Here is a 24,953-nt window from a genome sequence, read left to right as displayed (position 1 = left end):
CTAAACACTTATATTTATTGATAATGATCCCATTGGATTATCGACAATAACAATCGCAATTATCGATAGCAATTCATAGTAGGTATTGCAGTTCAGTGTTAAGCATCTGTTCTGCGGTTTGTTTACAATTTTATTCGCCTATTATTTTCTGCAATGTCCGATGAAGAAGATGACTACATGTCAGACAAGTTCTTATCTGGGTATGCAAGGGATTTAAGCTGCTCTGTTGAATTTGCTAACATTACACAACTTAAAATAGGCTACAGGAGGTACGTCCCAGTTTAATAAACAGTCGCGTCAAGAAGCGTCAAGTTGAAGTGCAGACAAAGCAGGCGGAGAGCAACAAGCGACAACGCGAAGCATCCAAAGCGACTTCAGTTGACAATAGCCGTCTCCAACAGACACTAAGCCAGCCACTTGCTGCAGACAACAAGGGCTTCCAGCTGCTAACCAAAATGGGTTACAAGGCGGGTAGTGGACTTGGCAAACAGGCTGATGCCCGCATCGAACCCATTGGCATCAGCATTAAAAACGATCGTGGTGGACTGGGACGTGAAGCAGCCATGGCCGAGTTGGCAGCTAAGAGGCAGGAACTGCGACAAGCACATTTGCTGCGTAAGGCGGGGATTGATTCAGGCGAGGATCTCAGCTCAGAAGCATATCGACGACGAGCTACGCAGAAGGCAGAGGAACGCAAGCTACTCTACGATGTAAAGCGCTGTCAGCAGACGTGCGAGTCGTTGGATCTGGCAGCAAGAGTTACAGAGCCAGCACTGGACTTCTTCTGGCCTGCCAAGGCCATTGAGAAAACGGAAGAGGAAACTGATATCGAAGAGGCGGAGCAAGAGGAAAAGGAGGAGCAGTATAGCGCTAAGGAGCAGCTAGATCTACTAATTAGCTATCTACGCACTTCATATCAATTCTGCTATTGGTGTGGCACTCACTACGAAAACGCTGAAGATTTGGACAGCAATTGCCCTGGTTTGACACGTGATGATCATTAATCTAGAGTCTAGTGTAATTGTAGTGTTAAGTTCACAAAATACGTGCATGTTTATATATATTACAATAAAACGTAGTCAAAAAACAGTTATGTATAGCGGTGTACTTAGATTGAGTTGGAATTGAGGTTCAAGCTACACTCGGCCCTCCAGTTTCTGTATAAGATCGTGAGTCTGTTCAATGATGCTGTAGATAAAAGGCCGTTCCATGGGATCAATGCGCAACATATACTTGATCAGCTCGTGCATATCCTGTACAATAGTTTGAGAGTAAAATGTAGAAAAGCCTTTATTGTGCAGTGTAATGAATTTCTTACCTCCGTGTATATGGAATCTTCTGGAATGTTGACGTTACCGCTGAGCACGGCCAAAGCTACGCTGTCGCCACGCTCATAAATGGGATCGAATGGGCTGTTGAAGTAACACATCGCATAAAGCACACATCCAAGACTCTGCAATCAATCCAATTATTTTAAATTAATTGTTAGTGCTAGTGCCCATAAAGTTCCTCATTAAAATAAAAAAAAAATCGGATAAAAATGAATTTGCTAATTTTAAAATTATTGAAATAATTGCCAGCCTTTTCCTTAAGTCTCTGAACCAGTTTATATAAAACTTGAAATTAAATTACTATATTGAAACATTATTGTTAAATTTTTTCATCTCAATTTTACATTACGTCGTAGCAGTAATGGAATTGTATTATTAGATTGGGCACTAAGGTGTTATGCACTCACCCAAATGTCTGTGCGCTCATCGATGGTGCAATAAGTCTTGACCGTGAACAGCTCGGGAGCACGATAAACAATTGAGCTGCGCTCCTCGGCCTCGTCTTGCAGTCGCTGGGCATCTGTTTGGCCGCAGATCTGCAGACGAGCCTCCGTCATGGAGCCCAGATCTACGATGATGGGTTCGAATGTGTCCGATAAACAGATGTTGGCAGTTTTCAAATCACGATGCGCCAGCGGCACCGGCTTCGTTTCGTGAATGGCGCGCAGACCCTCGCAGATACCCAAGAAGATTTGCAGAATCTGCGCCTCCGGCATGTGATCCTGTTTGCGGGCTCGCATTTGCAAATGATCCGAAAGCGAGCCATGTTTGTAGTAGGGCAATACAATGAGCAACTTGCTCGTCGTATTTATCACAATGTCAGCCTGGCCAATCAGCTCATAATCCACGACGCGTATCACGTTCTCCGAGTCGATTTTGCGGCAGTTCTCGATTTCGCGCAGTGCGATATTCTGATCCTCGATGCTGTGGCAAGTGATTCGCTTTATCGCATAGCACCGATGCGTTGTCGTATTCTCTGCAAGGTCAATCAGGCTGAAACCGCTGCAGATAATGACAATAATAATAATAGCATACAGTGCAAATACTTTGTTAAGATAATTCACTACTGTTAATAAATATGTAATATTGTATTTGTATATTTCGTAACTTCATAATGCGAAATTAAAACACAAGCCGCCATTGCTATCATTTCTTATTAGGTAGTATAACTAGCTATCAAATAAATAAATGAATAAATTATATGAAAACCTATATTTGAAGAGTTTAGAGATAACGATAAGAAATGGAACGTTAATAACTTCCGCGTACTAGAATGAAATTATTTTTAGCTAGGCTGTCCACTAACAAATAAAGGGTACATCTAAGTCGGATAGTCTCGTTTGTGTGGAATACATTTTGGTTTTGGATTTTTGTTTTCCGTTTTTTTTTTGTTCATTACCCTTGGGCGAGACGTTCTTTCACTCGATAGCGGGAGCCGTTGATGTTGAGGGTTTCTCGGCTGCAAAAGCAGCCACGTTTCATAATCAGTGTCCATCCGATGCTTTGCATTTTACTTTCTCTTATTTATAATTTACAAAATCGCACAACTAACTGCACAAGCTTAAAAAACTAACTTAACAAGAGCAACAACAACAACAGCAATTGATACGAGCAGCAAACAGCTGTTCACAAAGTCAGGGTGGTTATCTCGAACACATGCTGCATGTTGGCGCAGCGATGCCAGATGGTTGAAAACAACCAACTCAGTTCTTCAATATTGTGTGTTTGTGTTGTCGCATTTTTAAACGTATTATTTGATTTAATCAATGACGATATCAACGGATGATGCGTGGCAGGAATTAATTGGCATTAGTGCTGATCCGCCCGACATGCGCGATAAATGCGAGCAGTGCAAGTAAGTGATAAACACACAAATACTTAAGTGATAATCAATGTCATCCCCTTTTATAGGCGACCCGTTGTTGTCTGCTGGTGCTCCGCCCTACCTCAGCCGCCCCTTGCGGTCGACTCCCAAATTGTGATACTTCAACATCCTGCCGAGGAGAAGCGTTCCCTACGCACCGCCCACATGCTGCAGCTGGGCTTGCAGCCTGGTAAATGCGTCGTCTACAAGGGCAAGCGATTCCCCAATACGCGTCACAGTGCAGAACTACAGCATCTGCTGGACTCACCGCAGACACTGCTTCTGTATCCCAGCAAAGAGTCGGTTCCCTTAGAGAACATCGATCGTAGCGCAGGACCCTACAATCTTGTACTCATCGATGGCACCTGGCCTCAGGCAAAGGCCATCTACGCTAGCAGTCCGGCACTGCATCGTCTGCGGCAGGTCAAGCTCATTGCAGTGGGTATCAGCGACTACATTATTCGTACTCAGCCCACGGAGGGTTGCCTTAGCACGTTGGAGACGGCAGCGCAATGTCTGGCGGTACTGGAATCACAGCCAGAACTGCGTCAGCTGCTGGTGCGTCCGTTACATGCGCTGTGCAAGTATCAGCTGGATAACGGCGCTGTCGAGCATCAATCTAAGGAGTTCCTTATGAAAACTAATCAATATCCTAAGCCCATTGGCAAGCGATTAAGTCGGTTGCTAAACTACAGCAATGCGGTTCCTTTGGAGCAACAGTCGCATAGTCAGGAGCGGGATTCGTGAAACTTGATTGAATAGCCATAGTTAATGCACTGTGCCCTGCCGTGGCTTTATATATATATACATATTTAGTAGTTACTATAAACTATTTGTAATTTTCTACACAAATATGTGGTAATTTATAGCGTCGTTTCGTATGTTTTAGTTTTAGACCATGGGTTTGTTCCTGGCATCCGTAAGAGCTCGCATCATGATGCACTGAGTGATGGCGTAAGCTCGCACACACGCATTGGTTTCGTCCACTGTAGATGGCATTGTTAATAACTTGAAAGTGTGCCAATAACTTTGTACTTACTGGCCTGCGATTCGCAATGCTCGATGGAATCTCCAGTTGCGGGCCACAAGTACTTGCGCACCAGTTCCACATTCAACTTGAAGTTGTCCATCAATCCTGCCTTTTCAAAGAAGCAACGGAAATAGCACTACGAGATGACAAAGTTAAAAATGCCTGTTCAAATTTTAATATCATTTCATATCATATTTACCATGCTCGTCCTGTCATTCTCATCCAACAGCTTGCCCGTGGTGTTGAACAGTATGGTATTAGCTGCAAGGTGTAATTGCATATATTTAAATTGAGGACGTAGGGAAAGTAATCCTGCCCAGACTCACACAAAGGCGTGACAAAACTTGCATTGCAGATGCGTATAACCTCATCAAAATCTATAAAATCGGGATCCCTTGGCGCTTCTGTGGTGGTCGATATGTCATCCATATCGCCATCAAAGCTATCGTAGTTGATAATATATATGTCACCATTATCCTTGGCATGATCCTCCAGTGCCTGAACACAACTCAAACTCAACACGGCAAAAAGCGCAACACAAATTCGAAACTTTAAAGTCATTTTGTCAATTGGTCAACTTGGGACGGGAGATAGCTTTTTATATGCAAAATGTAAACAGATTTGAACAATACACGCCAATATACAGTTAAGGTAAATGCCTCATGATTGAGTAAATAATATTTGCGGAAATGGCGTGACAACAAATTGGTTAATATTCTAAATGCATTAACACAATACAGAAAGAATCTAGACAATGAACCACAAAAATAACATCAGAATAAATGACTTTTTTGAATTTAAATGAGTTTAAAATGTAACCTTTAAATTGCTGGCAATCTCTATAGATTGATTTTAATATGTTTATAGATTGAGTTTCTTTATTGATTTGGAAATTGATCTTAATCTGATCAATCATTCTGTTTTTGTTTTACTTAGTTATCGTATGGAACTAATAACTCAAGCTATTTTAATTCAAATAAGGTTAAAATGTTATCCTTAAATCTATGGAAAATTTCATAGATTTTTTATAAATTATTTTGGATTTCCCTTAATACTCTAATTTATGTCGTATCGAACAAAAAAATGCGTATTTGAGTTTACTTTTTAATGGATGGACTTAAACAGATTCTAAGCGAAAATCTTTAATGAATTTAAGTATCCTTTAATTTGATTGTTTCTTCTTTTTATCTGTACCATTGGTATTTCTTACCGTATGGAACTAAGAACTCCAGAGCACAAGCTTTTCTTGCGGCAAAGAATTCAGCATGTTTTTCGCGCTGCACTTCAGGATCATCGGGTTCTGGCTGGACGTCTTGTCCATTCAACACACTCCAAAACAAAAAGCTCATAGTGAGCAAAAGAATAAAAAAGTTAAAATGCGCCATTTATGTCAAGTGGCAAACTGTTAAAAAGAACTATAGCGGGGACTCTTTTTATACTCACGGATCAATCAAAAAATGAATACAATTGCATCGTTTAAACTAAATAGTTGCACTTTAATCGAACAATAAATACATGCGATAGCAATATTCTCATTCATAAGTATAATACAAAATTAATAATATTTAAATGAACGTTTAACGAAATTTAAATAACTCAATGGATGTGCTTTTGCATAATTGTGTCTTTTGTCATCGAAAACGTTTACAAAAATTAGTTAAAATAGCGTAAAGTTAACTTAAAGTGTGTGTTTGTGTGGGTGTATGTGTGTTGAGAACTGTAGAATAGATCGCGCAACGAGGTCAGTGCTTAGAGTGAGGATCATAATATAGAAATAGTTTATACGTGTAATAGTATAGCCAATAGATTAATTGCTTTATAGAATAGTTTAGTTTAGTGTTTAGTGGAACCTTATGGTTAATTTCGCTTAAATTTGTACGCATTTTTTTTTTTTGTTTTTTCCATGCGATTTTTCGTAATATTTTTTGATAGAATTTCATTAAATTACTCTATGCAGCGTCCACGTTGCATCCACGCGTCAGACCTTGGCGCCCCAAGCCCGCTTCAGCAGATAGGCGCCCTTCTCAGCAATCATCACAGCTGGCGCATGCGTGTTGCCCGATGTCACCCTGGGCATGATGCTCGTGTCCATCACACGTAATCCCCGAATGCCGTGCACCCTCAGCTCGTGATTAACCACGGCCAGTGGATCCTGGGCGGGTCCCATTTTGCAGGAGCCCGCCTGATGATTCTCTGGTCCGGTATTCTGACGCACTGCGCACTCCCAATACGCATCGCTGCCAAAGGTCTGCGACTCACAGCCCTTCACAACGGTCTTGTCCAGCCGCATGCCATACTGCTTGAGAGGCGAGCTCTGCGACAGCCGAATGGCGAACTTGATACCCTCAACTAATGTCTTGACATCATGCTCATCGGTTAAATAGTTGGCGAATATGCGTGGCGGATCAAGAGGATCGGCAGAGCGTAGCGTGATATAGCCACGCGATCTGGGATTGAGCACAGCCGGGAATATTTGAATGGAACGCGAGTTGTTGGACAACAGTTCACCTACTTGTCCTGTCCTTGCACAACTGGCCAAGTAGCCGCCAAAGTAGAGCTGCAGATCGGGCACATCTGGACGCTGAGCCCAGCGCGAGGAGAGCTTGGCAGTAACATCTGAGATGCCTGTGCCGGACATTAGACCATCGCGGAATAGCAAGTATTCCATGGCAGTAGCCCAGTTGAGAGGCGCCGTGTCAGCGTCGTCGATGAAGAAGTTGGTGAAGAAGGCCACATGATTCTGAAGGTTTTTGCCCACGCCGGGCAAGTTGTGAACTGGGCGAACGTTCACCTGTTTCAACTCATCCTTGGGACCGACACCGCTGAGTAGCAGAATCTGAGGTGAGTTGACAGCGCCGGCACTTAAGACCACCTCCTTCTTGGCCATTATCTTGCGTGTGCTGCCAAACTGATCGCTAACCTCCACACCAAGCACGTTTTTCGTATGCGGATGAATCAGCACTTTTGTGACCGTTGTGTTCAACAAAATATGCAAATTATTGCGCATACGTGCCGGTCTCAGGAATGCTCTGGCAGAGCTGTAACGAATGCCATTGCGTGCCGTCATCTGGGCGATCATGAAGCCCGTGGAATTCTGTCCATTCAGATCCTGCACCGAGAAGCCCATCTCCTCGCCCGCCTTCAGTATGGCATACGACAGCGGCGGATTATAGGGGAACTTGCCAACGGGCATGAGGCCACCCTTGGCATGATATTCGTTGCCCACGGCATCCAGCTCCAGATTGTCCTCAGATTTCAAAAAGAATGGCAGGACATCGTTGTAGGCCCAGCCAGGATTGCCCTGGGCTGCCCAGTCATCGTAATCTTCGCGATTTCCACGTATGTACATCATGCCATTCATCACCGAGGTGCCACCCAGGACCTTGCCACGTGGCCAATAACAGCGCTGCTCCATGGATGAAAGGCAGGCCATTGTCTCCGGCTCCGTGTTGAACCGATAGTCAATGTCGCTGCCGATGAAGTTCAAAAACATGGATGGAATTTGCGCTCCCACCGGTTCGTCTCCACCTGTAACGAATGTGAAGAGCAGAGAGAAATCGAGTTTTTAGAATTACTTGTACAGCTCTTGATCTGATTTTACGCCGTCACTCTTTGTATTGTGATTCGCAAAAAGATATTTCTAGCAGCACTTTTCGTTTCGATAATGAGATAATTTAGGTCTGATTGCTAGAATGACAGCTTGGCGAGCTGTTGACATTTTCAAGAAGTAACTTCAATATACGAATTTTGAATCAGCGTTCTAGAATTTCCGATTGCATGCGCCCACGACATTTTGGGCATTTGAATGCTCATCAATTAATTAAATCAATTGAAATAAAAGGAATTGATTGCTAGTTGTACCGTGGGAGCTAAAAATTAACCGCAAGCCTGTCAGTTAGTCAATGGAATAAAGCAAAAACAAACAATAAGTGGCAACAAATTGCGATTAATTCAACAATCAGTTACTTCAGTTAATAACTTGTTATAGAATTAATCCAAGGAATTTAAACATTTAGCATGTTTATGAGCTAAAATGCAAACAAGATTAACAATTTGTTTACGTCTCGAAATACACGAAGATAATTAGCACTCGATTTGAGTTTGTAAGACTTATGCAACAATGTATCGACTTAATATAATTAATTAAATGGCCATTCGACAGTCCACATAAGTATTTTATTATTTTCTGTGTCTGACAAATGAGCAGCAAAAACATAAATAATTAAATGGAATTTATAATATTTTTGCATTTGGTACAGCAAAAACGAAACCAAGAGACCAACCAAAGGTTAATCACCTTTTAAGTATATTTATGAATACGTAGTACTTGAAAACCATCATAAATAAAAGAAACGAATGTTGTTTTACAAGTAGCTGCTGACAAAACGAAAGACTTAGGGCACAAACTTGCATCGAGTGTGTCAATTATTGGCATAAAAGATGCTGCCAGCATTTACACGCAACTTTATATTTAAATATAATATGAAATAATTAATACGTTGTATAATAGTTAGTTATAAGTAAATGCGAAATAAAGTTATTTTGACCTTTGCCAAATACATCCGCTTAGTGATGCACAGATCATGCAGACGTTTGACATTGAAAATGAATAATGAAGCGAGAAATGAAACGTCTGGCACAAAGTCTATTGTCAGAATTGGGTTTAACAAAAACAAAACAAACAAACCAAAACAAAAAGTTGTCAACCAAATTACTATACAAATCATGTGCATCCAAGTTGAACCAACGAAAGCCCCGAAAAAAGAGCCACTTAAGTTTAGAACGTGTACTTAGTCGTAACAAGCACTCATGGCTCTCTCATATAATATATGATAACTCAGAAATCACATTAATAGCCGCTGTTAATTATACTTTAGGCATTGTTAGATCATTAACACCAACGCATTGACAACTACTTCTATCTATTTATTTAGTCGCATAGTATTTCAGTTGGCAATTATTATAATTAGTGACAAAGCATAATAATTGTTGCAAAGTAACCATTATTTGAAAGGGTTACAAAGCGACACTAACCCCAAAAGCAAGCCATGCAGTGCCATGCACGCTGTGATAACGCCAAGTTAATGGACAATTTGAAGGTTAATTTTCAAAGATTAAGATTAAAAATTTACAATGCGGTCTCTAGCAGTCTAGTTGCCATATAAATTACACATTAAATATTTATCAAGTAACCTTACTTGAACTAATTTCACACTGGCCACACTTTCATCTTTTGCAAGGCATGAAACGTTTTTTGTTTTTGTTTGATTGCATGAATTTGCAAACAAATGTTGCTTCTTTTGATTTATGCATTTATAAATTAACTTGTCTGGCTCGTTGAACTGGACGCTCGAGTGTCAGTTAAATAAAGGCTGTGCTCCGGCTGTGTTTAAGCAATGTTGAGACGTGTGTGTTTTTTACAAACAATTAAAGTGAGAGTAAAACAAATAAATAAATTAAATCAGTTCATTTAAAACAGCTCAGTACACGGCGACTCGCATCATTGGAAGCTGAACCTTTTAAGAACTTATATTGAAGGTAGAATTTCATTTTGAATTGTACTAGTTAATAAAACATTGAATGATTCAATGCTTTGCCTTAAAATTTTAAAAAGTTCTGAGATTATTTTAAAACAATTCTGAACTGCATGTTAGAGCAGAATTTAAATAAACAATTGTTTAAATGAGGGACAGTCTATGGATACCAAGATACAACTTTTCTATATGTATATATTAAAACATTTAATGGCATTCTTTTTTGTTATATTTCTAAGCTTGAAATTGATGTTAAAAAATGATAGCTAATTTCACCTAAAGTCCATTGTAAACACAAAATCCAAAAACTCTTTAATCTGTCGTTAGCTGAGAGTGAATGGCCCGCTTTGAATGAAATGAACGTATCGCACCTCTCCCACCTATTCAGTTTAAGTATGCGCATTTTAATTCATTCATAAAAAATGTGTAAAATGATACAAACAATCGACAATTGTTTAATGCGATCATGCAGTGAAGTGTAAAATAAATAACTTTGGATCTGGACAAAAAACAAAAAAGACGAGGGGCATTTGTATAATCCTAAAAAAACAATATAATACTTATATACAAGTCGGTATGTATGTAAGTGTAAGTGTGTACATACTTATTTGCATATACACAAATTACCAGGAGGGTGGTACTGAAATGCAAGACTTGAGGGGGAGAGCGAACGACGGCATGAGGTTGGGGTTAGCTCGTTTACTTTACATAATGCTCAAGGCAGTTGCGGTTGCTTCTTTGCCACACTGTTGTTGGTATTGTTTCACGTTGTTGCTATTGTTAAGTGTTGCTCAAGTTTCATTAGTGTTGCTGTTGTTGCCTTGTTTTTTATTTTATTTTGATGTTATTGTTATTGTTGCTCGCTAGCTGTTGTGGTTAAGCTTCAATTACTTCTAAACAAATGCCACATAACGTGCGCCTAATTGCCCGCAGCGCTGGCAACATTTTTGTTAGCAACATGTTGCCAAGCTGTAGCGCAACATGTGCTGATCGCGAACAGTTTAACAGCTGTCATAACCAATATGCATACATATATATATTTCCACTTACCGGCTTCAATGAGCAACACCTTCCACTGTGGCACCTCAGAAAGACGCGACGCAACCACAGAGCCCGCAGAACCACCGCCAATAACGATGAAATCGTACTCGTAATCTGGTTCCGAACGGAACTGAATAAATTAAAAGTAAATACTGTTAGCTTAGGCATTTGGGTGTATTTAATGCAGTGAGTGTAGTTCAACTTACCCGCGAGCTGGCGCGTCCACAGGGATCTTCGAGATCACATTGGGAGCGTATGAATACCTCGAGCAAGCCCATGAACAGCATAAACGCACTTCCGCCACATGTGGAGGCTAGTGTAGGGCCAGTGGGCACGCCCACCAAACAATCACAGGCTGATGTGCTGGTGGACATGATGGTCTAATGGCTGCAAATGGCACGAAGAGAAGCAGAAAACAAAAGACTTAGGCAACGAACTTGATTGTGGCTGTGTCAAAATTAATGTCAATTATGAATAACAATTAAATACACATTTTATACATTTTAATCATTTTACCATTAGGTCTGACCTTGCAACTGCAACGCGTCGCCGCGATCACATAATAATACAAATACATATATAGTAGTAGTACCGCTACTTATTAAAGTACCCGAAATAACAATGACTTGGCTGCCGCCGCTAAAGAGGCGTCGCCTCCACCACTCAGTGCACGCGAATCATCCATAAAACGAAACCGAAAGCCAAACAATTTTGGTACCTTTGGTTAAATTGCCTCCAGCATTGGCAATAACAAAAGGCCAGGCAAACATAGGCAGAAGCGACTGCAGAAGTCATAGCTCATCATCAGTGCGGTCCAAAGACGCTTGGCCTATTGCTGCCAAGATTCGTTGGTTTCATTCAGTTTGCATAGTTTCACATGACCTTAGCCCAATGTAGCTGAAGTGCTGGCTTTTTTCTTTTTTTTCATTTTTTCTTAATTTTTTTTTGGGGTTTCTGTTTTCTGAAATTTCAAAACTGCACGCTGAGTTCATGGCACTGCTTCGGATGTTTGTGCCTAAAACAGAAGCAATCCAATTGTTAGATAATACTTGGAGTAGCCTACAATGATTGAGTAATAATTAAGCCAGTTGTTGTTGCTTGATTCAATTGCCAGACGGCAGTGCTGAACTTTCAGCTCAAAGATCAAACTGAAAGTGATCTCAGTCATCTCTGAGCGGTTCGTGAGTAGGAAAAGTACCAATTAAATGTGAATGTATAATTTTATACATTTTTATGATGATATTCAATTTGTCTACATTTGTTTAACACCTTTTACATGTGAAATCAGTTATCGCTTGATTCACCAAGCAATGTACAGTCTCTGAGGGTATAATGAAATTATCTTAATTAATTAGCTGTCAATTTTTCACACAATTTGTTAAACAATTACATCGCAGCATCAGTTTACGTAAAATCAACTACATAAGCGGATTTTCTTTTTATATTTTTGGGGATGTCTAAAGCGTTTTTGACCTCAATTAGACACAACAACTCTGTTGAATTGGATGCAACAATCAAATTGCAATTTGTAAGCGCCAAAAAATGAAACCGAAAACAGAATCCGAAAAATAGAAACAACAACTAACGTCAACTGAAACAAAGTCGAGAAGTTAAAGCAATTGCTACAGTTTGAAATCGCGAGACTTGGGACAATGATGGTGCGCACATTTGACATTTGAAACACGATTTTGTATGGGTATAGGTGTTTGGATTTGGCCTCAGTCTCAGTCACTGTCTCAGTCAGTCTCTCAATCTCTGCTTTAGTTACAATTTCAATTTCAGTTTCGGTTTCAATCTCATGTCAGAGGCAGCGGCAACGGCAACGGCAAAGTTGAAGGATGCCTCGAAAGTAAAACAATCGAGCGCGCGAGCGTGAAAATCAAAAAGAGAGGCAGTTGACCTCGCAACAAGTTTTTCCATCAAGTCCAAAAAAACACAAAACAAAAACAGAAACAGAAAACTAAAACAAAAACAGTAACGACTGCCAAACATAAAACCAGGCGAACTTCAAAGCTCTGAAAATGCGTGCAGAAATCGTGCACGGTTACTATTCCCATAAGATAGAGCAAAAAGTGACTTTAAAGTTGTCTCAAACAACTTTTAGCGGCAATTCAACTACATTTTTATGGTTTGTAGAAAATAGCTGGTATTGGTGAATAAAAGAGAAATATCTTCAAACTTCTTTTTATTTAATTTTAAATGATTTTTTTTAATATTATAATTTGCAGAAATAATTTTAAGAGTGATTCAGAATCTAATCAAAGAAATTACTATTTCGGTTTAAGTATGAGTTGCGACCATGTCGACTAATGGATATGGAATTACCATTATTTTTTAATTTGATTCCGGTTTCAGAGCTTGTTTTGGCATAGTGCAGATGAGCTAGTTAATTAATAGAGTTGTATCTGCAGTGATAGTAAAGATTTAAATCTTTATGCTCAACACTTCCCTCAAGCATATCGCTGCACAATCGTCTTGCCATCTTGTCCCTCCATAATTACCTGTTGTTTGCATATTTACAACTATATCGCCTGGGCGTCTAATACTATGAGCACTCATGCGATGCGAGTGTCGATAATACGAGTGCCACAATCATAGATGTTGTTGTTGTTGCGGTTGGTACTTGTATTGTATTCGTATATGATATCTTCATTGATATCGTTGGCATTGTCTGCATTGGCGTTACTTTTGAAGGTTTCTTTCAGTTGTCAGTCTGTCAGTGAGTTAGTCAGTCAGTCAGTCACTGAGTTAGTTAGTGAGTTGGGCTGGTCTCGTGCTCATTGAAACGATACGTGCTGGTGTGAACAAGATAGTTATAAAAGAAAGACTGACTGCTATCTGGCATACTTATGGATTTGACGGTTCCACTTCTCTCACTTCTTTTTAACAACAGCATATTAAGCATATACTTATTTTGGGGGATTTTCAATGGGTGCTTATTAATGTGGGAATCACTTATTAGAATAATAATAATAATAAACTACCCGAATTTATGCGTGCCATGACAAAGGCGTCAGATTAAAGCGTGCGATTTTAAGAGTATTGTGTAATATTGTTTGAGGCTTATAGACAGGGCTGTGTCATTGTCCCAGGGTCTTAGTTGTGGAAGTTTTAATTTAGATTGCCCCAATTCCTAACAACTTTATTGATTCGAATAAGGTTTGGCTTTCTTTAAACAATCTGCAATCATAAATCGAAGAAAATGAAATAAAAACCCAATACAACATAATCAGCAACTAAAAGCAGAAACCAATTTAATGCTCAACACAATGTGTGGCAAATTGTAGTAATTAATTTCACCAATATGACTCAGTTTGGATTTGGCTATGGGGGGACAGACTCTCAGTTGAAACTGGAACTGGTTTGACAAATCAAAACCAACTGTTAACGAGCACCGTGAAACAAATAAAAGAAAGAGAAAAATGAGTAAGTAAATAAAATATCATAAAAACGGGTCATAAAGTTTTTCACGTTCAAGCAGGCGCGTCAAATTGACAAGCTGGCAAAATATACGAATAATTTCCAAAGAAAAATCATAACAAAACAAATAAAAAATCAGAGTACGAAGCGGGACACGTTGCTGCTGTGTAGCTGCTGCTGCTGTTGCTGTTACCGTGGCTGATGCTGTGGCTGTTGCTGCTACTGGTGTGCAGGCGCTAAAGCGGATCTATAAATTAACAGCAACATCCATCGGCGAGGCCAGGCAGCAAACTGTGAAGCAGACAACAACTTGTTATCCGTAATGCAATGTTGCATCGATATTGATAACTGAGCTCCTCCGCGGCTATTATGCGGTTGCAACGCCGGTGGTTGGCCATTAGAAATTGGCCAAGAAATCAAACAGTGTGGCGGCAACACAGCAATGACAACAACAATAACAAAACGCAGCAACAGCAACAGCAACAGCAGCAACTAATGCATTCGCAATTTAAAGGAAGCAGCAGCGCAATGTCTGACTAAACTTGGCCAATGTATCTCGCAGTTTGTATCTGTATCTGTATCTGCAACTGCATGTACCAAGTATGTGGTGTCTCCCTAGCTCGGATGCCGGTGCCGGTCTCATGGCTTAACTTCCTATTTTCACTTTCATTCGTCATGCGCCTATGTTGCCTATAGAAATGCAACAACAACAATGCTTGCAACAGCAACAACACTGCAGCAAAGTGCTGCCAAGAGTGATTCGGCTTTTCATTTTCTTTTGCGTATTTCACATTGTCAACGCGCTTTCAACAATGTGCGAATATTTCGATGTGAGAATTTGGCAATTGTTTATGTTGTTTCTCTTTGCTGTTGACGTTTTCTTGCCCATCACGTAATTGTTAAATTTTTGTGCAATGCATTTGCTTTATTGAACTTTTAACATTTTTCAAATTTCATAAATTTTTATCCAAATTTGATCTGGTCATATTACATTTTTTACATTTGTATCTCAGTGAATTGATAAAAATTGTTGTTTCGTAAGTGCTTAAGCAGCTGCAGGGGGTTTTTTGTATAAATGATTTATAATGCTGATTACGTTTTACTTAACTTCAATTGTTTTGTAATGATTACAGACACATTTGAATGTCGATAAAAATCTTAGAATACAACAACAAGCCACAAGCCAAGTCGTTAAGAGGTATGAAAAATAAACGGAGATGGAAACAATTGTCGATATTTACTTATTTCCAGCTAATAAACAATTATCATGGCACGATTTGCTGTTCAAAGACTTTTGATTAACAAATAATCGAATAGAAACGGAAATGCCGTTTGAAACACACAATTTCTTTTAGCTGATGAAGAAAAGCCAAATGAAAACGTGAAGAGTGAATCGCTAAATTTGCGTTTTACATAATTTATTTAAATTTTGCTATGTTGCACGAAGTACGTGATTGAATATTTGCAACATTTCGCTGCCTCTTTTACATTTCCAACCGAAAATTTTCGGTTGCATTTTATAGTTGCGGCAATAGCAAAAGCAATTGCAACTGCAACTGCAACTTGAACAACTACAATGTAATACCCTTGGCTGCCCATTGCACGGCCTCTGGGCTGAAGTTGCCAATTACGTTGGTGCTGCCACCAACAACGAACAACAACTTCAGTAACAGCTATAGCAACAACAACAACAGCAACAATGTGACCACAATTAAGTTTAAAGTGAAATTCTGCAATTGCTAGCGCATCATTTGGGCGACGCGACGCTGAGATGAGCTTTGTGCCTTTGATTGATCGCTGGTTACGTGCTGCAAATGAATAAAAAATAAGCACAAACAAAAAGTACAAAGCAGCAACAGCAACAGCAGCAGCAGCAACTTCAACTGAAACTAAAATGTGTTGCCGCGGTGGCCCCCAGGTGGATGCAAATGTGGGCAGCCCGATGACGTTGACGTCAACAAAGCGCTCAGGAGCTGCCTATCAACTCTGGCATGTCTTGGCTTTGGCTCCATGATTTCTGCCGATGGCCAGACACTAACAACACTTTTAGTTTCATTGCTAAATGACTGAATTTGTTAACAAAGTTGTTGTTATTACGTGCGATCTCGTTGTTGCTGTTCCTGTTGCTATTGCTGCTGTTGGTGTTGCCGCTGTAATTGTTGTTTAGCTCAAATTTCTCACGCTTGTCGCGAGGATAACATTTCTTATATATTGAGGTAGTATCAGTCAGTCGTGTCAGTCACTTAGAGGTTGCAAATTGTTGTTAACTGTCCAAGTGAACCAGTTATCCTAAGCTGATAACTAGACTTAATAATACGTCTATCAGTGTCTGTAAATGCCAATTTTATTAGTTGCACTCTTGTCGTAAAATTAGAACTTTATTATTCTGCAGCGTTAATAAATGCATACAAAAATCAAGCTGAAGATGATGCTGACAGTGTCACATCGACTATTAAATGCACTCTGCGTATCATTTTAGACCCGAATAAATATTTTACGACTCTTATTATAAATTGAAATGTCATTCTTTGGATTATGAATGGCACACTGACCTTGCTCAGATTATCTTCCCCATTTTTCTAGTTGATGTGTATACAAATTTAGATAATAAGCCAAATGACTCGTAAAGTTGAATTTATTGCTGATGCATGATTCTTTTGGCTTTCTAAATTATTGTGCAGATTACTATACACATTCAATTTAATGAAATGCTAATCAAATCTGAAGTGTTCTCAAGCAAGAGTTTTGGGCCAATGGACAGCCATTCTCGTATGACCCAGTTGAGGTTTTGTCAGTTTTGTCACTGTTACTGTTAGTGAGACAAAAGTGTGCCACTTCTTGACGGAAAGTCTGCCATAAAGAATTGTAAACAAATAAAGCGAAACCGAACATCATTTAAATGGCAAATGGCAAATGCAAACAGAAACGGTAACAGACACAGCCATCAGACAACAGCCAACAAGCAAAAGCAACAACATAAAGGAGCAGCAAGTAAAAGGCAACGGTTGCTGTGGAGATTGCAGATCGCAATGAATGAGCGAGTGAACGATTGAATGAATGAGAGTCAACCAAAAAGGGAGCAACAACAATGCAAACGAACAAACAGCTAACAGCACTACAAAAAAAAAGTCAATCGAAAATGTTCGAAAGAAGCAACAATAGCAAAAATCCTCTACCAACAACACAACAAAAAAACAACAACAACAACAGCAACAACAACAATCACATGGGCAGCTATTGATACTTATAGCACGCTCCCAAAACACGGGGAGGTACAAATTTTATCTGTCGCTGACATTTCAACATGACTTCAACTGCGACTGCGCCTCGTGTGTTGGCAAATACATAGGTTTTTCTTTTCTTTTATAAGTTTTCGGTTAACTACATGCCAATTCGTTCAAGACGGGCCACAAAAGAAAGCGGCAACAACATATAGCATAGCGTAGGCGTCCGGCGGTCAAAGCACTCTGCTCTCTTCAATATGGGGCTTTAATTTAATTCAAAATTCAAAATTCATTGCCCGCAGGCCAACAGATGTTGAGATGCCGTTGATAATCAGGAACAAATATGGGCAATTGTTTCGGGTATTGTCTACTGTTCGCCCTCGTTACGGCAATACTTATGATTGATCGTCGTCACACTCCGATCATTGAGATGCCTCTCAGATAGGTACAATTAAAATGAAAGAATTCGAAATGCAAATCCAAATTGCTTTCGAAATCTTTCTTAATGAGTTCATGTAAATTCTGAAAATATTGTTATTCATTCTTTTATTGATTTGCTTTTAATTTTGTTTTTTTTCCTCTCTCTCTCTCTCTCTCTCTCTATAAGTATCCGAACAAAAAGTTTGAATTACACATAAGTTTGGGGTTTTGTTCAGTTCTTGTTTTGCGGTAATTTCACTCGAAACTCGATGAGCAAAAATTGCACATATTATATTAAGCGAAATAATATTCGTGATGTTGTATAAAGACATTATATAAAGCTTTTTGAACGGATATTCACATGCATTCAAATCGATTGCGGCTCTTTAGGCAGACTTTACTCACACTAAATAAGCGCTGTGAGTGTCTCACAATGCCGCAGGCTTCCGTTAGTAGGCAAGAAAAACTAAAAACCGGGCTAATTTCCTATTACTGTAATAAACGTTTTATGAACTGCAATAGCGTAACACCTTAATGCAGCTACAAGACCGTGTTTTTCTCATTTTTTTTATATATTTTTTTTGCCATTTTGCGACAGAGACACATACATGCTTGTATATACAGAGCGCAAAATTAAACAGATTAGTGGACCCACAGATCATACTCGTTAAAAAAAAAATAAAGGAAAACCTGTACAATGGGCTAACCGTTCGAAATATCCACAACTACTAAACTAAATTTAGAAACATGTCTAAAGCTGAAATCGTGAGACGAATACATATATATTTGTAATATACGTTAATGTGCCAACAATCGCAGACAAACCATCTGAGAAACCTATCGAATCCACAACAAAAGCATTTTAGAATGTGAATGCAATTCGAGTATAGGTGCAACTTCATCTCGCAATTGAGTTCCGTTTCTGAAGTACTCGTATTTTGTTCGTTGCATTGATGCTTCCTCAAACGCCAAAAATACAGCCAGTCAATTGAGTTGAAGGTAAAAAAAAATTAAAATAAATATAAAACGTAAACTCACATTTTCTATGTCTGTGTCCAGTTGTGCAGACTGCGTCGAGTTTCCTTTTCTGATGTCACACAAAAAACAATTAATTGTTTAGCTTTTTGTTTTCTTATTGTTCGTCTCCTTATTGGAAATGCCTTTTTGGCTAAGTTGCACAACGCAGCGAAGACGTTAAATATGTCCGCAGAAATTTGAGTATATCAATTTTGTCAATGTTTTTGGCTTTGCAATTTATTTCATTGGAACATGGTACACACTGTAGTTGTACACACAAACACGCACAGTATTTAGTTTTGCCTTCTTTGGCGCTTAACACCTCACGGCTCACCAGCTAAGATCTCTGATCTCTGCAACTTGTTTCGCACTGCGCGCAATCGCAGACCGTCGCCGACTCAGCGTCTGGCCGGTAAGCCCGGGTCTTTTTAAACTCCCGATGACCAATACGAAGCTTCAGCTCTCGGGTGGTTCGTCGTTAGCTTCGTTCACGAACCACTGGTTCCAGTCTTGTTCAAATGCTGAGCTTAAAGCTCAGTCGTTCCACTGACGACGAGCTTAACTCTGTATAATGTTATTTGATTCATTTTCAAAATGGGATTTTTTCAAGCGGATCTAATTCAAAGAATTATGTGCATGGGTATTTTTAATAAATTATCATATTACTACATTGATTATTTTTAGAAACCGAATTTGGTACATCTGATTTTTGAATACATTTATTTTTTGAGAAGCTTATGGCTTAGTGAATCGTATAATTCTCGAAATTATTTTTGTTTATTCATTGTATTTGTTTCCAATGTTTTTGTTATAATATTATTTCTTTCTTTTGCGAGTAATATCTGATTCATAATTCAATTTTAGACAAGTGTTGTAAAATTACTTTAATTGTTCTACACACTGACTCCTACAAGCGAGTTATAACGACGTCAAAGTTTTTTTCAACTACCCTTGAAAGAAATCCTTGTTCAGCGAATAATAAGTTCTCGCCAATCAACCCACTCAATTGACAACGAGTCTGTATACAGCGCATGCGCAGTTTTAACGATTTGCAGGTCAACGACGACGAGTTGGCTCAATACACTCGAATGGCAAAATAAAGTGAAACTGCTGCGGAACTGCGTTGTACAGATTTTCCACTTATAGTATTGAGAAAAATATTTTGTTAAATCACATCAAATTAAAACCTAATTAACTATAGCTTGAGGTAAAAAATAAAATCGAATATTATTAAAATGTTTTTTCGCAAGTGAAAAGTTAAAGCATGAAAAAGTTAGAATCTGTGCCTGTTTTGCAAAGTTATACGAAAATACTTGGTGTTAAGTATTGAAACTGAAAATTAGTAAATATATGATCACAAGAAAGTGTAAAGCAAAGTAAACAAAAATAGAGCAAAAGAAATAAAAGAAATAATTCTAATACACTTAAAGTCAAAGAAAAACCATCCTATAAATTACTCATTAGACGTGGTAGACCTGAAAAGTAATTCGAACTGCGTGTTGCGGGGGTGTCTTTTGATGATTCATGCGACTTAGAGTCGCACATGTGTTTGTGTGTATGCGTGTGCGTGTGTACAAGTCTTACACTTGTGCTGTGTGTGTGTGTTTGTGTGTGAGCAGGAAAAGTAATGAGAATAACAACAAAAGTATACAGCAGCTGGCGAAAAGAAAAAACTTTGCGATAGATTTGTGGCAAAATCGATGTGTGCAGGTGCCAAATAAAAAGCAAATTCTAGACAAGACGCGCACAATTTTGATTCTACTTTTTATAACTTTGTGCCGGCAGGAAATGTATGTAACAGGTAGAAAGGAGGCATCTCCGACCCTATAAATTATATATATTCTTGATCAGCGTCAACAGCCGAGTCGTTCTAGCCATGTCCGTCTGTCCGTCTGTCCGTCTGTCCGTCTGTCCGTCCGTCCGTATGAACACCTAGATCTCAGAGACTATAAGAGATAGAGCTATAATTTTTTTTCGACAGCATTTGTTATGTTTGCACGCAGATCAAGTTTGTTTCAAATTTTTGCCAGTAAATCAAATAAATCGACAGCGTAATTGTAAAGCTAGAATTGCGAATTTTGGTATATACAATAAACTATAGTATTTATGATTCCTGAAAATTTGGTCGATCAGATAATAATTGCGAAGTTATTAAAGAAATACTTTTGTATGGCAAAAACGCCTACTTCGTCTTATGTGTGACAATCTGGTATATTGTGCCGTCTAAATTTTGAATGCGGTACTATAGCAAATTCTAGACAAGACGCGCACAATTTTGATTCTACTTTTTCTCTTTTGCCAATGATTCGAGTATACATTCTGATTAATTGTTATTCCATGCAGCTGCGAGAAACTTCACTGAAGCGAAGACAACATCAAGAACGGCCCAAGCCACAAGGCATTTAAAATGGCTGACGAGTATATGCCAGATGTCAGCATGATGGACACAAGTAAGTAACATATTGTGGTCAGAACTAATGACCCATTAGCTAACTCTGCGAAAGTTACTTAAGTAGAACTTGCTATCGATATTTATTATGCGCTTTTTGCAAAAACTTTAAGAACGTTTATAAGAACTTAGAAAAATGGTTCTATGTGTTGTGCATTTTACTACTCAATTATTATAAATAGTTAGACTATTCTTTTTGCTAAGGCATTGAATAATATTGTAATATTTTACTGCTTTTTACTTTCGTTGCAGTTGTGCCCGCCATACTTGGCCTCACCGCTGCAGCAGTATTGTCGACGGTGGCCTGCATCTGTGCCAAGCAGATGCGCATACGGAATAAGAAGCAGAACCATCATGATGCCTCATTCCCATTCCAACCGACGCGACGTCCGACTGCAGTTCGGTCTCCAAGTGGACAGCCGCCGCATTATCTGAAGAAGTCACCATCACCAACCGGAGGTAAGCAGATGGGTTTGCTTTCGCCCATGCAGGATCAGTCGACATCGCCGATAGCGCCACAGAATGTGAAATATACCGAAGAGGATGAGGTGCCGATGGCACAACAAGCTCACCATCAGCAGCAATCCAGCAAACTGAATGTCGTGGACAATGTCAAGCAGCATAATCATCATCATCACTCGCCGGTGGAGACAATTGCCAATGGCAATGTGACCATAACACTGGACGAATCAATGACCAATGGCAAGGAGCTAACCATTACCGATCAGTATGGCAAACTGGGCACTATTTACTTCAAGCTGCGTTATTTGGCCGAGCGCAATGCACTCATGGTATCCATCATTCGCTGCCGCGGCTTGCCTTGCAAGGGTGGCATAAGTGGAACCGGAGACATACCCACGGGCATGAATGGACGCACACAGGCTGCAACCGATCCGTATGTGAAGCTCCAGCTCTTGCCGGACAAGCAGCACAAAGTGAAGACCCGCGTTGTACGAAACACACGGAATCCGGTTTACGATGAGGACTTTACCTTCTACGGCCTGAACATGAATGATCTGCAGAACATGAGCTTGCACTTTGTTATTCTCAGCTTTGATAGGTATTCGCGTGATGATGTAATCGGTGAGGTGGTCTGCCCCCTGTCATCCATTGAGATTGGCGACATATCGAAAGAAGCCCTGTCGATTAGCAAGGAAATTCAGCCCCGAAGCCTGAAGATACGTGCCCAAGGACGTGGTGAACTGCTCATCTCGCTCTGCTGGCAACCGGCAGCTGGACGTTTGACCGTCGTTTTGCTAAAGGCGCGAAATCTGCCGCGCATGGATGTCACCGGTCTGGCTGATCCCTATGTCAAAATCTATTTACTATACAATGGTCAGCGCATTGCCAAGAAGAAGACACACGTGAAGAAACGCACTCTGAGTCCCGTATTCAATGAGAGTTTCGCCTTCGATATTCCCGCTGCCGAGGTAAGTCAGAGCTGGAATTTCCCAATAACCGGTTAGTCACCGATTTGTTTACCTTTTCGTTTCTTGCAGGGCACTGGCGCCAGCTTGGAGGGCGTCTCATTGGAGCTGATGTTACTCGACTGGGATCGCGTGACCAAGAATGAGGTTAGCCCTTTCCCCTCACGTCTTTCAGCTTACATATACTCACAGTTATTTTTGTATTTCTTCTCACTCTGCAGGTTATTGGACGTTTGGAACTTGGAGGACCAACCTCGAGCAGCACCGCTTTGAACCACTGGAACGAGGTATGCAATTCACCCCGTCGTCAAATTGCCGAATGGCACAAGCTGAATGAGTAATCGGTTAATCCCTTAAAATTTGGGGCAGCGACGCGGCGCGGCGCTGGCGCCGCATTCCCAAAACAAACAATAGGCAACCGAATTTGTTTTCTTAAATAGTTTAACAATATTTTGTATTAAACCATTTTATTTTATACATTGTGGATACATTACCAACATCATTTTGACTTAAAAAAAATACTCAATTAAGCATTACATTATATAATATTTATCAGTTTATTGCGATTGATTTATGTGAACCAAATAAACATGCAAAATAAATGCGCAAAGTGAAGCAGAGAATTATATATACCAAACAAAAAGAAAACTAAGTAAATTAAATGTATTAGAAAATGTTTAGTAAGTAACAGTGCATGTAAATGTAAGATAATTATTGATTAATCGTGGCATACACATTTGAGATTATTGAACGCGAAAACAGGTACACATACGTAAACCATGATTCAACCTTACTTTTGTTGCTGTATAAAAATCATATTCTATATTTTATTCTATTACATTGCTAATTGGTCGATAGATCCAATAATATCGAAGAAATTGCTTTATCATTATTCAATTTACGGATTACCTTATTACCTGATGAGAAGAATTTTTTAGTCCAGTTTGTCAATACTGTGCCCACCATAAAATACATTAAAGCATATAGTATTTGTTTATTTTGAAGAAACAAATGACTTATTATGTATACATGTGTATTAGAAACATATTAAATAATCATTAAAGTGTAAGCCGAAATCTCCAAAATTTGTATAATTTTATCAAACTCAGTACTTAGTTTGAAACAAAAAAAAAAAAAAAAAAAAAAAAAAAAAAAAATGGAAATAAAACAAATGTATTAGTGCTTTACCGAAAATCGATAAGTGTATCCGGAGAGAAAAATGCTTACTGCTTATGACACCCTCTATAAAAATACATATTGTACGTACTTTAAAAAACCGAAATCAAAAACCATAAGACAAGAAATGGAAACTTGAGAAAAACACGCAGCAAATTGCTTAGGCACCAAGAAGCTACAAATCATACACCCGAGAACGAACAAGTCAAAAAGAAAACCCAATACATAACTATACAACACAATAGAATAATACTTATAAGATGACCGACATACATAAATGTGTAGAATCAAGAATAAATTATATAATATAGAGATACGAATACATAGAATGCTCAATATGGAGGCAGCCCAAAGCAAAACACAAACAATTATTTATATAGCGGCACCAACTGCAAGTACTTCTAAAATACTTCAAAGAAAAACTAAGCAAAGCTTACACCGCAATTCCAACAACAATTCAACACTCTCTGAAAATACTAAATCAGAACATACAAATATGAAATCTGCTCCTATACGCTATATTTTGTAAAATGTTGAATGAAAACATGCAAAAAAAAACAGAAAAACTGAAAATAATAAAAAAAAGTTGCGAGCACAAAAGACATACTAGAATAAAAGTAACCATAATAAATAATACACAAAAAAAAAAAACAATTTCAATTTGTGTCCACAATCAAACTTCAATTCGTCTAAAGTGCATACAATAATTAACACAAGCAGATATTCATATACATAAAAATATATACATACATATGTTACTTATAAAACTACATAATTCATGAATATAATAATATGAACGATATAACATACATATATGGTAAAAAGCAAGTGTATAATTCTATATATAAGAATGGTAAGAAACATTGAATGGTTAATTTCAGTAATAAAAACATATTATATTAAATAAATAAAATAATGTTGATTTCATTTCCAATTTAAAACTGTAAAAAATCAAAACTAAAGTGTGTAAAATGCACACATTTTGCCCACATGCTAGTATTAATCTACGTATTTGGTTTT

General features: G+C 38.9%; 6 protein-coding genes across 7 annotated transcripts; 3 read left to right on the top strand and 3 right to left on the bottom strand.

Annotated features, from left to right (window-relative positions):
• The first annotated feature begins 96 nt into the window (after positions 1-96).
• Positions 97-1,093, top strand: LOC117575620 (G patch domain-containing protein 11). The gene is made up of 2 exons (XM_034259894.2): positions 97-200; positions 260-1,093. Exons 1-2 carry the CDS (start codon positions 154-156, stop codon positions 1,002-1,004), a joined length of 792 nt encoding a protein of 263 aa, XP_034115785.1. The 5' UTR covers positions 97-153; the 3' UTR covers positions 1,005-1,093.
• LOC117575618 (serine/threonine-protein kinase 16) lies at positions 1,028-2,921 on the bottom strand. The gene is made up of 4 exons (XM_034259892.2): positions 2,731-2,921; positions 1,739-2,333; positions 1,319-1,453; positions 1,028-1,253 (listed from the first exon to the last, which is right to left on the bottom strand). The coding sequence occupies exons 1-4, from the start codon at positions 2,838-2,840 to the stop codon at positions 1,137-1,139; spliced, it is 957 nt and encodes a 318-aa protein (XP_034115783.1). The 5' UTR covers positions 2,841-2,921; the 3' UTR covers positions 1,028-1,136.
• An 88-nt stretch (positions 2,922-3,009) lies between these two features.
• LOC117575621 (tRNA-uridine aminocarboxypropyltransferase 2) lies at positions 3,010-3,966 on the top strand. The gene is made up of 2 exons (XM_034259895.2): positions 3,010-3,186; positions 3,243-3,966. Exons 1-2 carry the CDS (start codon positions 3,098-3,100, stop codon positions 3,940-3,942), a joined length of 789 nt encoding a protein of 262 aa, XP_034115786.1. The 5' UTR covers positions 3,010-3,097; the 3' UTR covers positions 3,943-3,966.
• Positions 3,967-4,044: 78 nt separating this feature from the next.
• Positions 4,045-5,615, bottom strand: LOC117575622 (general odorant-binding protein 84a). Its single transcript, XM_034259898.2, has 5 exons — positions 5,436-5,615; positions 4,552-4,773; positions 4,425-4,486; positions 4,235-4,361; positions 4,045-4,181 (listed from the first exon to the last, which is right to left on the bottom strand). The coding sequence occupies exons 1-5, from the start codon at positions 5,608-5,610 to the stop codon at positions 4,087-4,089; spliced, it is 681 nt and encodes a 226-aa protein (XP_034115789.1). The 5' UTR covers positions 5,611-5,615; the 3' UTR covers positions 4,045-4,086.
• A 104-nt stretch (positions 5,616-5,719) lies between these two features.
• Positions 5,720-19,298, bottom strand: LOC117575613 (glucose dehydrogenase [FAD, quinone]). 2 transcript variants are annotated; one of them, XM_034259886.2, is made up of 4 exons: positions 18,903-19,298; positions 11,007-11,187; positions 10,810-10,930; positions 5,720-7,753 (listed from the first exon to the last, which is right to left on the bottom strand). In XM_034259886.2, the coding sequence occupies exons 2-4, from the start codon at positions 11,172-11,174 to the stop codon at positions 6,165-6,167; spliced, it is 1,878 nt and encodes a 625-aa protein (XP_034115777.1). In that variant the 5' UTR covers positions 11,175-11,187; positions 18,903-19,298; the 3' UTR covers positions 5,720-6,164. The 2 variants fall into 2 exon arrangements, with proteins under 2 accessions (XP_034115777.1, XP_034115778.1); XM_034259887.2 differs by having other exon boundaries at positions 6,204-7,753.
• Positions 19,299-19,954: 656 nt separating this feature from the next.
• Positions 19,955-24,627, top strand: LOC117575614 (synaptotagmin-4). Its single transcript, XM_034259888.2, has 5 exons — positions 19,955-20,088; positions 21,225-21,331; positions 21,583-22,760; positions 22,830-22,904; positions 22,979-24,627. Exons 2-5 carry the CDS (start codon positions 21,289-21,291, stop codon positions 23,096-23,098), a joined length of 1,416 nt encoding a protein of 471 aa, XP_034115779.2. The 5' UTR covers positions 19,955-20,088; positions 21,225-21,288; the 3' UTR covers positions 23,099-24,627.
• The last annotated feature ends 326 nt before the right edge of the window (positions 24,628-24,953 follow it).

The sequence above is a fragment of the Drosophila albomicans genome, chromosome 2R (genome assembly GCF_009650485.2).
Source record: "Drosophila albomicans strain 15112-1751.03 chromosome 2R, ASM965048v2, whole genome shotgun sequence".
Taxonomy (NCBI): Eukaryota; Metazoa; Arthropoda; class Insecta; order Diptera; family Drosophilidae; genus Drosophila; species Drosophila albomicans.
Note: the sequence above shows the minus strand (reverse complement) of the source record. Positions and strands in the feature narration are given on the sequence as shown.

What these genes read in the sequence shown, in the direction of transcription:
- LOC117575613 (XM_034259887.2), bottom strand. Translation starts at nt 11,174, where the DNA reads ATGTCCACCAGCACATCAGCCTGTGATTGTTTGGTGGGCGTGCCCACT. An exon ending in GTGGACGCGCCAGCTCGCGG is followed by an intron (nt 10,931 to 11,006) that starts GTAAGTTGAACT and finishes TAATTTATTCAG; the next exon opens with TTCCGTTCGGAACCAGATTA. An exon ending in GGTGTTGCTCATTGAAGCCG is followed by an intron (nt 7,754 to 10,809) that starts GTAAGTGGAAAT and finishes CATTCGTTACAG; the next exon opens with GTGGAGACGAACCGGTGGGA.
- LOC117575621 (XM_034259895.2), top strand. Translation starts at nt 3,098, where the DNA reads ATGACGATATCAACGGATGATGCGTGGCAGGAATTAATTGGCATTAGT. An exon ending in GATAAATGCGAGCAGTGCAA is followed by an intron (nt 3,187 to 3,242) that starts GTAAGTGATAAA and finishes CCCCTTTTATAG; the next exon opens with GCGACCCGTTGTTGTCTGCT.
- LOC117575622 (XM_034259898.2), bottom strand. Translation starts at nt 5,610, where the DNA reads ATGGCGCATTTTAACTTTTTTATTCTTTTGCTCACTATGAGCTTTTTG. An exon ending in GGAGTTCTTAGTTCCATACG is followed by an intron (nt 4,774 to 5,435) that starts GTAAGAAATACC and finishes TGACTTTAAAGT; the next exon opens with TTCGAATTTGTGTTGCGCTT. An exon ending in GCATTGCGAATCGCAGGCCA is followed by an intron (nt 4,182 to 4,234) that starts GTAAGTACAAAG and finishes TGCCATCTACAG; the next exon opens with TGGACGAAACCAATGCGTGT.
- LOC117575620 (XM_034259894.2), top strand. Translation starts at nt 154, where the DNA reads ATGTCCGATGAAGAAGATGACTACATGTCAGACAAGTTCTTATCTGG. An exon ending in TCAGACAAGTTCTTATCTGG is followed by an intron (nt 201 to 259) that starts GTATGCAAGGGA and finishes AACTTAAAATAG; the next exon opens with GCTACAGGAGGTACGTCCCA.
- LOC117575618 (XM_034259892.2), bottom strand. Translation starts at nt 2,840, where the DNA reads ATGCAAAGCATCGGATGGACACTGATTATGAAACGTGGCTGCTTTTGC. An exon ending in AAAGAACGTCTCGCCCAAGG is followed by an intron (nt 2,334 to 2,730) that starts GTAATGAACAAA and finishes CATTATCTGCAG; the next exon opens with CGGTTTCAGCCTGATTGACC. An exon ending in ATGAGCGCACAGACATTTGG is followed by an intron (nt 1,454 to 1,738) that starts GTGAGTGCATAA and finishes GATTGATTGCAG; the next exon opens with AGTCTTGGATGTGTGCTTTA.
- LOC117575614 (XM_034259888.2), top strand. Translation starts at nt 21,289, where the DNA reads ATGGCTGACGAGTATATGCCAGATGTCAGCATGATGGACACAA. An exon ending in TGTCAGCATGATGGACACAA is followed by an intron (nt 21,332 to 21,582) that starts GTAAGTAACATA and finishes CTTTCGTTGCAG; the next exon opens with TTGTGCCCGCCATACTTGGC. An exon ending in ATCGCGTGACCAAGAATGAG is followed by an intron (nt 22,905 to 22,978) that starts GTTAGCCCTTTC and finishes CTCACTCTGCAG; the next exon opens with GTTATTGGACGTTTGGAACT.